At 43.8% G+C, this 13,140-nt stretch overlaps 1 protein-coding gene across 2 annotated transcripts; it reads right to left on the bottom strand.

Annotated features, from left to right (window-relative positions):
• Positions 1 to 9,485: 9,485 nt before the first annotated feature.
• Positions 9,486 to 12,390, bottom strand: LOC147618261 (cationic amino acid transporter 6, chloroplastic-like). 2 transcript variants are annotated; one of them, XM_086774703.1, is made up of 5 exons: positions 11,601 to 12,390; positions 11,067 to 11,286; positions 10,630 to 10,978; positions 10,287 to 10,518; positions 9,486 to 10,193 (listed from the first exon to the last, which is right to left on the bottom strand). In XM_086774703.1, exons 1-5 carry the CDS (start codon positions 11,926 to 11,928, stop codon positions 9,634 to 9,636), a joined length of 1,689 nt encoding a protein of 562 aa, XP_086630829.1. In that variant the 5' UTR covers positions 11,929 to 12,390; the 3' UTR covers positions 9,486 to 9,633. The 2 variants fall into 2 exon arrangements, with proteins under 2 accessions (XP_086630829.1, XP_086630830.1); XM_086774704.1 differs by having other exon boundaries at positions 11,504 to 11,743.
• Positions 12,391 to 13,140: the final 750 nt, after the last annotated feature.

The following is a 13,140-nucleotide window of genomic DNA, read 5'->3' as shown; positions in this document are numbered from 1 at the left end:
TCCTGCTATCTACGGGGCTATCATGAGCTTCATACAAGATCATCTTCTTCAGTGCAAGATCCTTGGGAATACATAACCTATGCATGAAGTAGAGGCATTCATCATCGAGGGTGTATCCCTTGATCAATATATTTTCCTTTTCTGTGGGTGCCTCCTTGTGAACTAGGCTTACTAGCTTTTGGTAATCAGGGTCATGAAGTGAAACCTGCTTTACCTTCTCTAGGATGGGGTTATTGGGCATAGAGATTGCACTTAGGAAGGATTTGCGACTGAGGGCATCTGCTACAACATTATCCTTTCCAAGACGAAATTTGATATCAAAATCAAACTCTTGCAGAATCTCAATCCACCTCCTTTGCCTCATGTTGAGATTGGGCTGGGTGAAGATCCACTTTAAACTCTGGTGGTCAGTTATTACAAGCAGAAACTTACGGCCTAGGAGATAGTGTCTCCATAACTTGAAACAATGAACAACTGCAAGGAGTTCCAAATCATGGGTGGCATAATTGACTTCATAGGATTTAAGCTTACGAGAAGTGTAAGCCACAGGCCTTCCTTCTTGAATTAAGACACCACCAAGTGCAAGACCACTAGCATCAGTGACAACCTCAAACTCTTTGGTGAAGTCAGGGAACTGGTGCTGAGGTGAGGATAGTCTTAAGTTGGCTAAAACTGCTTTGGTGGATTGGTAACCATACTATCTTACATTCCTTCTTGAGGAGATCAGTTAAGGGTGCGGCTATCTTGGCATAATCCTTGATGAAGATCCTATACCATCCTGTGATGCCTAGAAACCCACGGATTTCTTTGACTGTCCTAGGGGGTGGCCATTCCAATATATCCTTGACTTTGGCAGGGTCTACTGAGATGCCCTCTGAGGAGACAATGAACCCTAGATATTCAATTTGGGAAGTGAAGAAGGTACATTTGCTTTTCTTGGCATAGAGCTTATGTTCACGCAGTGTTTGCAATACTTTGCGTACATGCTCCTCATGTTCCTCTTTTGACTGAGAATAGACCAAGATGTCATCAAAGAAGACAAGGACAAATTCATCCAAGTAGGGTCGGAAGATATCCTGCATCATTAGGCGGTTGAAGGTGGCGGGAGCATTGGTTAGTCCGAATGGCATGACTGTAAATTCATAGTGGCCATAGCGGGTATTGAAAGCGGTTTTGGAGATATCTGATTCCTTGATCCTAATTTGATAGTAGCCAGACCTTAAATCCATCTTGGAGAAAACTTTGGATCCATAAAGTCTGTCAAGAAGTTCGTCGATGCGAGGAATGGGGTATTTGTTTTTGACAGTGACCTTGTTTAGGCCTCGGTAGTCAATACAAAGACGAAGTGTGCCATCCTTCTTTCTCTGGAAAAGAACAGGCGCTCCCCATGGGGAATTACTAGGGCGAATGAATCCTTGCTCAATGAGCTGCCTAAGTTGTTCCTTGAGCTCTATGGCTTCAGGAAGAGACATTTTGTAAGGCCTCCTTGAAACTGATTCAGCCCCAGGGATTAACTCAATCCCATGATCTACTTCCCGAGATGGGGGTTAGTTTTGCAAGTTCCTCTGGAAAGATATCTGAAAACTCCTGGAGCCAAGAGGGTTCTAAATCTGGGTTGCTTTCTTCTACCTTGTTGAGTTTGACAAGGAAGATCTGTTGGCCTTTGCGCACTCCTTTAAGAAGGCGATTAGCTTTGACCAAATAAAATTTGGGTTTACCTGTTTTTCCCTGGGCTGATACTACCTGTCCTTGACTATTCTTAAAGGTGATGCTTCCTTCAGCACAGTGAATGTCAGCATTGTTTGCAATTAACCAGTCCATACCAAGGATTCCATCATAAATCCCTAATGGTAAGCTTCTGAAATACCCATGGGTTGATTCACCACACAATTCAAATTCAAGATCTCCCACACAATGTCGGGATACTTCTTCTTTTCCACTAGCTAACTCAACAATCATTGCTCGGGATGGTTTTTGATCTAACTGTAACTTACGCAAGAATTTTGGAGAAAGAAATGAATGTGTACTACCACAATCAATCAAGAGCTGGAAAGATCTACCTTGATAAGTAGCCAGAGCTTGGATAACAGAAAACTATTGATTAGGTCCTTGATGTTCTATAGCTGCATGAATGGTGGCTTGCTCTTCTTCTTCCATCTCTAAAGTCGGTTCACCAATCATAGAGCAGACACGGGCAGTCACTCCACGACCTCTACCACGTCCACCACCACCTCGTCCAGCCTGGCGGTTATTAGGAATCCCACGACCTTGAACTACCCGGCTGCCTTGTGGAGCAGCAGTGGCACTAGGATTGAGAGAGGATCTTGCAAGTTTGGGGCATTCATTCCGGAAGTGGCCAACTTCATTGCAATAAAAGCACCTTTGGTCCCCATAGGATTCTGAAGTGGAATTAGCATAACTGCGGGGAATAAAATTATTGGGGTACTGACCAATAGTGTTGTGGCAAAAATTTGATTGGTAATTCCTCTGAAGGCGCCCCCTTGGGTTAGACTCAGGATAGACTCTCTTCTTTGCTTGACCACTCTTTACTTCTTTAGCCAGAGGTTTGGCTCGGGTAAGAGCATCTTGCAAGGTAGTTGGCCTCATTGCTTCAACGCAAGAATCCAAAGGTTCATTCAGTCCTTGGCAAAATCGGGCCACTGTTGAGTGATCGACATAGGTGGAGCATATTTGCCAAGTGTGACAAATTTTGAGTAGTATTCCTCCAAGGTTAAGTTAAGCTGCTTGAGGCTGAAGAACTCGTTCATCTGAATAGATTCATGAGATGGGGGAAGATAACGGCCCTTCACAGCTTGCTTAATGTCACTCCAGGTTTGGGTATCTTCAGTGACACCCTTATCTCGGCACCATTGCTTCCACCAAAGTTTGGCGTCCCCGGTAAGACGGAATCTGGCAAGCATGGATTGATTCCCAATTCCTGTACCAGCAGCCGAAAAGTAATCGTCCATGGCTTCTATCCAAACTTCTGCATCCCTTTCAATCTTTGAACCTGCCCCATTAAATGAGGGAGGTTGCATTTGTTTGAGGAGAAGCTTCTTCTCCTGTGTATCTGTATATAATGCATTGGGAGCAAGAAGTTGACGATCCTGGTTATCAATATGAAGCTAAATTTAGAATCATGTCACTTAGGCAGTTTAATACACATAAGACAATGAGTGTGAAAATCAAAACCTTTTATTCCAAGCTTTAATATTTACAAGTAAACCAAGTCCTTTACAAGGATTGGACTAAATCCAATCTTATTTATTTACATGGTAGTCCTCTAGGGAACCTAATAAAGATCTGCGGTGGTAGCATTGAAAAAGTAGGGGGGTTCTCCCATGGTTTCAAGAACTCGATAAGTCTCTGGTAGGGGAGGTAAACCTCGTCTAGAAAGACGGGTAACAGCTACTCTATCAGGGGATACAACTTGAGTCACCCTATCATAAACCGATCGATTCTGCAACATGCGATTCCCATCGATAGTGACATAGGTGTTACGAGGAGTGCCAATAAACCAGAACAAGCGAACCATCCGCAACATCTCGGCATATCGGATCCGCCTCAAGTCGTTGGTGAGATTGCCGACGTGCTCAGCTCGAATGATGAAATAGGTAGATCAACGATGCCAATACTCAGCTCTGTTCCATCCCCTTTCGATGCGAGTGTAAAGAGGAAGGGTTAGCTTGTCTATGTGCATCATAGTGTCACGGAACTCAAATTCGGAAGAGCGACAAGCAGTCATGAACATGCATTGGAATACCAGGAAGCGAGAATAGGGATCCATCTCGTCCTCCTGCGTCCAGCCGTAACTAGATTAGTTTAACAAGAATTCCTAGAGCAACAAGAGAATACAATATAAAATCTCCCAAGTCTAAACCTGCTCTGATACCACGTGTAAGGACCCCAACCCGTAAGGCGGGGGGAATCCTTTTGATAGGCGGTTAAGTCTCCTGTTATTTTCCGATTGACGACACCTCGATCTCGTAGAAATACGAGGTTACGAGCAAACGGACGGACCTAACTCTATCTCGCAAGGGAAGCGTAGTCATCCTAAAAGAAATTCTAATCCTCAGCACGGAATGTGCGTGGAGATGGAACAAGACCCACACTTGGTTCAAGGAAGCCAAAGCCTTTTTCCCCCGTATTTCATGAGGCACGGCCGCTGGCTCGGTCTCCTAAAACAAGTCTTGTTCGTGACTCTACTATTCCCTAAGTATCGTAAGTTACGACTAGTAGAAAGCTACCCGACTGATCGGGTCCACCCATCCTTAGAATGGTACCGTCAGGGCATCCATTCTCCCACTTTCCACACACTCACCCGTTCAATTGTTTTCTAATTAAGTCCTACCACACTGTGAAACACTTAAAACAAATTCCTTTGTTAATTAATTACACTTGATTCCTTAAAAGAAATCTTCCTTAGCACAACATTGAAATCAACAAACATACTTACAGTGAAAAATATTTACAAAGACCCTGGAACCGGGCCGATATTCCAATCCAAACTTCATGTCCAAACCATAACCATAACCACAATCTAATCACAACCGCAACCACAACCACACCGATGATCTAGAATTCGATCTTCCAGCCTCAACCAGCTGGGTAAACCTCACGGACCGTCGTCAGCCAGCCCCGATGAGGGCCAAGCCGTCCTGTCACCCCCTCAGGTACTGACGCTTGTACCAAACCCTCTCGCTCTTCGGAGGGGACGTCTCCTCATGAGGTGGGGGTTAAGTCACCGCACTAGCCTGGACCCACAGAACTAGGCAGCATATATACATCACCCTGGTGGTGAAAACCAATTCCCAGTGGCATAGGAGGGGATTGCCCTGGGCCAACTCCCGGCCTCGCTATATCCTCCGCCCGGCTACACAGGCAAGCACGGAGTTAGCTAAGGGGGGGAGAAGCTGTACATGCATGTTAGCAATAAACCAGCAGTATATCCAATAAAAAGAGACATAGCCTTATTCAATGAATTCACGTATTAACAAAAACCATCGTTTCGGAAAGACAATGATTCAAAAGCAAGATTATTTTCCTGTAACTTTACTTAAGAGTATTTCCTATTATCTCGAATCTTTGCATTAAGCTTCATAAGAGAGAATTTTACTTAAACTTGTTAAATGACCAACCTGGTTATCGTTTTCATGCCTATTCGCTTCAAGAGGGGCGAAGTCGATTGCAGGGACGCGATTCGCTTCATTCCCTCCTTGGGCAGCGCGTGGTTCTTCAATTCGACGACGTTTCGGCGCCATAGGAGCACTAGAGTTTTAAGAGGATAGAGAGAAAACGAGGTGAATATAAGAGGTTAGGAGCGTGGAGAGGAAAGAGAGAATTCTACTGGTTCAAACGGATTCGAAAACGGAGTCCGTTTGGGGTAGGAAAAGCTTGTTGGGCTTATGGGTAGGAACGACCTCTTAGCCTAAGTTTAAGTCGCCGCATATGGGGGGGAATTGAGAGGGTGTCCTTAACTTGGAGAGCTCTTGAGAAGAGTGTACGTCTAGGGAGGCCTAGGGAAGAGTAAGGCAAGGGTTAGAGGAGAAGCACACTTTAAGTCTATTCACACCGGGGGGGGAGGGGGGGGAAGAGTGTAGGACATGTCCTAGAGCTTGAGGGAGGGCTTGCGCGTAGGGCCTTGCTGGGGGCTTGTCTGGAGAAGGGGGCTGGGAGGGCCCTTTTATAGGTGCTGGAGGGTGGACGTCCGGGTGCGGGGAGGTGACACCTGGGTGGTGTAGGTGTCCGGGAGAGAGTGTGGGCGTGAGACACCTGGGGGTGGAGGTGTCTCGAGGAGAGAGAAAGTGTGACACATGGGGGTGGAGGTGTCCCCAAGAGAGAGAGAGCGCGACACCTGTGGATAGAGGGTTCTGGGAGGAGGGGGTACGTGTAGGGGTGTGCTGGAGGGTGCGTCTAGGTCGTGTACACGCTTGGGTGTCCCGGGTGGATTGTCGATTTTTTCACGGGCGGCGCCCGTGTGGTGGGACCCACGCCGGCCGCCCGCCGTCGTCCTGGGGGGTCAAATTTTTTTTGACGAAAATGTCCGGCCTTGCCCCGTGACCATGGGGACGTGTTTCGTTCGTTGATTAGACGCCTAGATAGTTACTATTTTAGGTCGGAAGTTCGCAGATTACAGGCTTAAAGGCTTAATTAAACCCATTCCGGGTACCCGTTTTTAGTTCAAAAAAAACTATTTTAAGCGTAAAACTACGCGTAGATTCCAAATTTGGATTCAAAATTACAAATTTCTAAGCAAAAATAGCTCATTTTTCAAAAATAGAAGTTTTTTTATCGTAAAAATAACAAATTAAGTTATATTTCCCAACTCTGAAGCAAGTACATTGTTATTTACAATGGGTATGTTACATCTTTTTCAACTCTGAAGCAAGTACATTGTTATTTACAATGGGTATGTTACAATTTAGCTCTTTATATACTTGGTGTAATAACAACTGAGATCCTAAACTCCTCATCAAGGATGTGTTCTAAGCCACTATCCCCATCAACAAATAAATAACCTGTTGAAACATCAGACATTATGAAAATTCTCTTTTCCTTTTCGTGATACATGCGAATTTGCTGATTTTTCAACACCTATAGTACTACCAAACGATGTTTCAAAATTTCTGACATTCTTCTTAAACTTCTTGATCAAGGTTTAACAATAGACCCACTACTAGAGAACTCTATAAGTCTACTAAGCACATGTGATTGCTACTTTCCATTCACTGCGGCCATTATATTATTTACATCAGCTGTACGAAATCCTTCACTCCTGTATACTAGCTACTCATTTCATCAACACAATATCCTTACTCACTCGCATCTCACTTGTACTGGGATTGTTACATCTATAAACTTTTTGCTCAAGAAAACATCCAATAAAGATACAATTTTCTACCTTGAATTCTACTTTGCTTCTCACCTCATCTGGTATATGTACATATGCAATGCACCCAAATACTTTGAAGTGTGCCAAATCTCATTTTTTGCCAATAAATTTCTATTTAGGTGTCATGATATGAAATCCTATAGTTGGGATTTTGCTTAATATGTAAACACGACTTCTATAATATGTATGCTATTCTTTCTAAAACCCCGTCTTAATGTCAAGTGTACCTACATGTAAATTACCTCTTTATTCCATGCTCTCTCAAGTAATCATTGAATTGATTAGAGAAATATTCTTTCCCACTCTATAATTTTAGGAATTTTATGTGCTTGCCTCTCTTTCTCAACCATAGTCTTGAAGCTTTAAAAGTGCATAAACACTTGACTTTTGTTTTTCGTGAAATATACCCACACCTTCTTAGTGTGATCATCAATGAAAGATACATAATAGTGGCATCCTTTGATTGCAGCATTCAATGGTCTTTCACACACATTTCTATCATGTGAAAATACATACCTGGATTGCTTTTCCACATGTTTCATATAGTTTGTGCATTCCATCTACTTTGAACTTCAATAAACCATGCTTATAATCACCCATGTATTATGTGTAAATATTGCAGCTTTCACTTTAGACATGTTTACATCACCTCACTTACAAACCTTACTCAACCATTTCTCCGAATGAAACTATGTTCTTTGTAATTTTTGGAGGATCGAGTATACTAGCCAAGTACTTCATTTTGCTATCATGCATAGGCAATAGCACCTTACTTACATACACAATAGGATATACAAGATTATCACCTTATTTCACATACCCTAGTTTTTCCATTTTCTACATTCCTTTAAATGACCCCTTCTTTACCCTTATCTTTTTCTTTTTTCCTTCATCACTTTTATTGCTTCATCTCCTTATGCCCGTTATCATCAACACGTACTCTCCGTCTCAGCACACCTGCATCTACATGAGTGGACTACATCCACATCACTAAATAGGGGTTTTCTTGTCTACATATTCTCCCTTAAATTATTTGTCGTTGAATGACACATTTACCCACTAATCATGTGGATATGACTTTGAAAAAACTACCCTTTTTAGGTGGATGTGAAATTGATAAAAGCTCACCTCTTTTTTTTGGAGAACAATAAGTATATATTTATATTAATAGGACCAAAGCAACCATTTACAACAAGTCTTTTTAAACTACTACCACATCACTTTCCTTTCTCCTCTGATGAGCATTTGAGTCTTCCTTTCTATCTCATCATACCATCTCAAGGTCTATTATGCACATAAATGTAAAACAAATCACAAGCCCTAAAACTCGATGATCAATTCTAACTTCACATCAACTTTGCTATCAAAATTTAGTGTACCTTCCTATGATTAACTTGCGCTTTCCTTTATCCCACAAAAAAATAAAAGCTTCACTAACTCATTGACAATGAGAAACCATTTTGGTTTTATTATTCAAGTTTTTCATACCTTATGAACGTTCTCTGTTTTTTTTTTTAAAAAATCAAACTTGCTCAATTAGATGTTCTTGAACATAGGCCTATATTTCTAGTCCTCTATCATAACAAAAGATTAGATGTGAATATCTCAAGGAATTCATGTTGTCAAAAACCACTCTGGTTTTCATGCCAAGTTTGAATCTCAAGAAATGTATGATTCACATGATTTACATCTTCTATTACCTTATTACACCAATCTAGCACTATCTTGCATCAAAGTACTAATTTTCATGGGACTCGAGTTTCTACAAAAAACACGTATGAATATTCACCGTGGTTATTTACATCACAGAAGTTCCAAAAATTATATGCTCCTCTAGCCTCCACCCACCATGTAAGTGATCTGTTATATTAACATGCATGAAAAATGTCAATACCATATAATGTTTCAGATATGAATATCTCAAGATATTCACGCTATAATCTCATTTTTCACGTCAAGATATAAACTTTCAAGAATGGTACTTTTCCATAATTTACCTAGAAATGGGGGTGATCTTCCTTGCCCACTCCCATAGAGACTAAGGAATCTCACTCATCCATCAAGCAACACACAATCTTTTTCATGTAATGTCATTTTGTGGAGGAGTTCTCTACATTTTCTGTGCTATTCATTAACTTCAACCGATACATGTTATGTACACCTAGAGTAGATGCATTATCATGGCACATGAAAATCTGTATACATAATTTAAAAAAATCGATATTAATCAAACCAAAAAAAAGTCGGTAGTATTTCGACCAAAAAATAGATTTCATATGCTATGGTCCATGTATCTTCCTCATCCATTCTCATAGGCAAACTACTGGCATAATGCACCTAGACTAGACACTAATATCATGGACTTTTTTTTTCGATAGTATCCAAACCAATAAATTAAATTACGTGCGCTATGCTCCATGCATCTCCATGTGTTTGGAAATCGTGTCTTCGCTATGGGGGAATTGGTCAAGGCACGGACTTCTACCCAAACCATAGCTATAGCCTATGATGGCCCATGTGCAGTGAAATATTTATGACTTAACGCACATGGCAGCACGATTCACCCATTCTATTGTACGGTGTAAAGGTAAAGTTTAGACACGCAATTTTTTTGTATTGGACATTCTCAATTAAGAAAATAGGTAGCTTTTTCAGCTTTCTGTGTATTTTTGTTGGCGAGGCAAAAGCTATCCTAGTCCTTTTTACATAAATGGTGCAGAGCTAGGAGCAGCATAAAGGGATCAAAACTGTTCCACATGCTGTGCCAGAACTAAACTGTCTTTGCTTGATGCTTGATGCAGAGACTCTTCTTCAGCATCGTGGGCAGCGTGTAGCCCATAGCCCACATAGAAAAGCAAGGCCAGCAGAGACCAGGTCCCAAACCTCATGTAGGCCTGCATGTTGAGGGATCCGGCCAAAAAAACATTCACAAATATGGACACAACGGCTAGCCAGGGCATGCAAGGCGCTTGCCAGCTGACCTTTGGTCGGTTTACGCCAGGCACAATGGCCCGAAACGCTGACGTGGACACAAGCAAGCCCCCACCGCAGACAGCCAGTCCTACGGTCTCGCATGCGTGGCCGCTTCCCATTCGCCAGAAGGCCACAAAACCAAACGAGAGTACGCTCGCGCTCACGAGAAAGGCTATGGTCGGCAGAGGGTTTGTAACGCCTACTGTCACGTGCCTTCGGAATATTAATGCGTTTGCAACCATGTAGAAAACGAAGAGGGTTCCGATCGAGATGAGATCCATCAGGATGGAGGAGTCCACAAGGAGCGCAAAGATGGCCGTCAATAGACCTGTTGGAGTACTCGAAAACTGTTAGAAAATATGGTGATCGGGGCCAAAACTTACCCTAATTGTAAAGGAAACGTACTCACGCCGAAGTTTACCTAGAATCACAGAGGAGCGAACTGGTGTCCCTGATGCTTCTTCAACCTTGGCAAACCAAGAAGGAACGAGATGAGAACGGCCTATTGCGCAAAGGTAGCGTGCTTGCCCCAACATTGCCAATAATAGAGAGGTCACAATTCCGAGACACGCTCCAACGCCCACTATATTTGAGGCCCAGCTCCACCCAACCACTGTCTTAAAGGCTGCAGAGAACGGCGCTTTGACGTCTATCTGTTCACAACACAGGCCAGGGTGTCGTAATTACAAAGACTTCATTTACCTACAATTGTGTACTACATGTATAACCAAATGTGTAGTTAAATTACTGCCAAAAGCCCCTACCTCGTCATATGGGAGAAGCATAGCTAGGGCTGTGGCCATAGAGCAGTAGAGAAGTGTTACAAGCACCACAGATCCAGCTATCCCAATGGGCATATTTCGAGAGGGATGCTTCACTTCTTCCGCCATCGTCGACACCGCATCGTAGCCGATGAAACTAAAGTAAACGACAGCTGCTCCGTCAAAAATACCGTGAAGTCCAAAGGGTATAAACCCTGCTTCATAATTAGCATTGCTAGGGTTGATTAAGTTGCTAATTTTTCCGTTAGCAAATCCGGCAGCCACTATGAAGAGAATCAAGGCGAGGTGGAGGAGTGTTATCGCCATGTTCAGGCTAGAGCTGCTCTTAGTGCTAGAAACCGATGGGAAATGTGAGAATTAGTTGCTAAACCATGCAGATAAGATAAGGAAGATTAGGCTAAGTTGATTAAGACGTTTACCTGCAGCAGATGCATAGGGTGAGAAGAAAAACAAGGGCTACCGCCGGAAAATCGAGCATGTAGTGGCCTTCCAAGACGCCAGGAACTTTTATGAGCCAACTTTCTCCGTCATAGCCGAAAACTGTAGCGAGATATGACGTGAAAGTGCGAGCTACTGCAGCATTTGAGATGACATACTCCAGAAGCAGGTTTGCGCCCGTAATGTAGGCCGCAAACTCCCCTGCCGACACACACACACACACACACACACACACACACACAATCTGTCACGACATCATCGCAGAAAGGATGTTTGCCCATCCGACGGACAGATTTCCCGGCAGTTAAATCGTGCAAACATCGAATTTGGACATGACAGGTGAAATGAACGACATATGGCAGGGTGTCACTTCATTTCATTAGTCAATTGGACTGGCATGCACATATCCCACCGCTACCTGTGTTAATGGGAAACTGCATGCTGGTCTTTGGCGCAGCCAAATATAACGTAGGTTCTACGCCGGAGAGAAGCAAATGTCGACGGAAGAACCTCACCTAAGGAGATGCGGAGATAACTGAAAGCGCCTCCTGCTGCCGGAAGCTCTACGGCAAATTCCGTGTAGCAGAAGGCAGAGAGCAGAGCGGAGAAACCTGCCGCCAGGAAGGAGAGGCTGACTGCCGGTCCGGCACGGCACTTGGCGGCGACTCCTGCCGTCACGAAGACGCCGGCGCCCACCATGCCGCCAACTCCGAGACCCACCAGGTCCCGCCATCCCAGCGTCCTCTGCATACAAGCCCCCGAGCGTGACTGCATCTCGGTAAGCTCGTGCTCGGGTGTCCACACTGTGGTAGCGCGCTGGGCTAGCCGTTGCGGGGTGTGCATCAAGGCGGCCAGGTACGAAGACAAGCTGCAGAAGGAGCTACTTGCTGTGGTGTTAGCGGCGCCATATTTGGCCTGGTTGGCAGGCTGCTCCGCCCATCCTCTGCCTGCTTTGCTCGCCTCCAGGGAGAGCGACTCATAGTCCCAGCGGGGAAGCTGGGAGAAGATGGGGGGACTGTTGAGGATACCCGTTTTGTGGACAGTGGAAGAGGGAAGGAAAACTAACAGAGTTCACAGGCGAAGAAGAAACAATGTGCCAACTTCCAAGCGAAGGGAGCTTCAATTGAGGCGTCACGGTGGCACGAGAGCACTGAATGCTCATTAACTGAAGGGTTGCAGCAACACAATCAGAGTCCGCCAGATTTCATTTCAGAACAAGAGGATGATTTGATTTTGGCGGTTTCAGTGGAACTGTGGCGGCTGCTCACACATACCAATATGCTGGTGGGCACTGGGCATACTCAATGCTAGTGTAGCTAGTTGGCTAGTAGCTATCCTGACCTATCGATACTTCAACCGTCAACGATTAGTAGCTACTTGGCACTTGCTCCTTGCTTAACTGAAATTGAGTCCTGACTCCTGAATACTTTTGCTGTTCAAAAGGATCTTTGACTAGTCAAGACACTTGAAAGCTTACCGAAATGCCAACAATGGGCTAGACCGGACAAAAACTGGACGTAGGCAGCCTTTTGTCCAAGACTCCAGCCTGGTATCTAGGGGCCTGTTCATACCAAAGTGTGAACTTGAAGCCCAAAACCTAAGGTCATCGGACCACTGTTCGGGAAGTACCTTTTATTTGGCCGGATTGAAAACCTTCTCATTGTAATTGGAAGAGGAAATTGACCACTTGGAGAAGGCATTTCTCTGTAAATTTTACGAAATATAACTAAAACTTCAGAATTTTGAAGAGGATTCTTCTCCTTCTCCCACAAATGTGAGCACGCTCAACACAAATTTGAACAAGTGCTAGGCTATCTTTTCTAGAACCCTGGTTTATCCAACTATAACTAGGGGCGTGTTCACACCATTCATGTGGAGCCCAGAACCAAAGGTATCCAATGGTTTCATTTTTAATCCATGATAGAAATAATTAATTCAAAACATTGCTATGCTTAATGCACCTTCAAAGCCCTACATAGCAAATCCAAGGAAGTCACGTAAGAGTGGAGACCTATGTAGACTTTGAAAAAATGGCTAAGCAAGTCCTTCTTGGCT

This window comes from Cibotium barometz, chromosome 35 (assembly GCF_041138505.1).
Source record: "Cibotium barometz isolate CiBa-2024 chromosome 35, ASM4113850v1, whole genome shotgun sequence".
Lineage (NCBI taxonomy): Eukaryota > Viridiplantae > Streptophyta > Polypodiopsida > Cyatheales > Cibotiaceae > Cibotium > Cibotium barometz.
This window is presented reverse-complemented; position numbering and strand designations above follow the sequence as displayed.

What these genes read in the sequence shown, in the direction of transcription:
- LOC147618261 (XM_086774703.1), bottom strand. Translation starts at nt 11,928, where the DNA reads ATGCACACCCCGCAACGGCTAGCCCAGCGCGCTACCACAGTGTGGACA. An exon ending in TTATCTCCGCATCTCCTTAG is followed by an intron (nt 11,287 to 11,600) that starts GTGAGGTTCTTC and finishes GTGTGTCGGCAG; the next exon opens with GGGAGTTTGCGGCCTACATT. An exon ending in ACCCTATGCATCTGCTGCAG is followed by an intron (nt 10,979 to 11,066) that starts GTAAACGTCTTA and finishes ATCGGTTTCTAG; the next exon opens with CACTAAGAGCAGCTCTAGCC.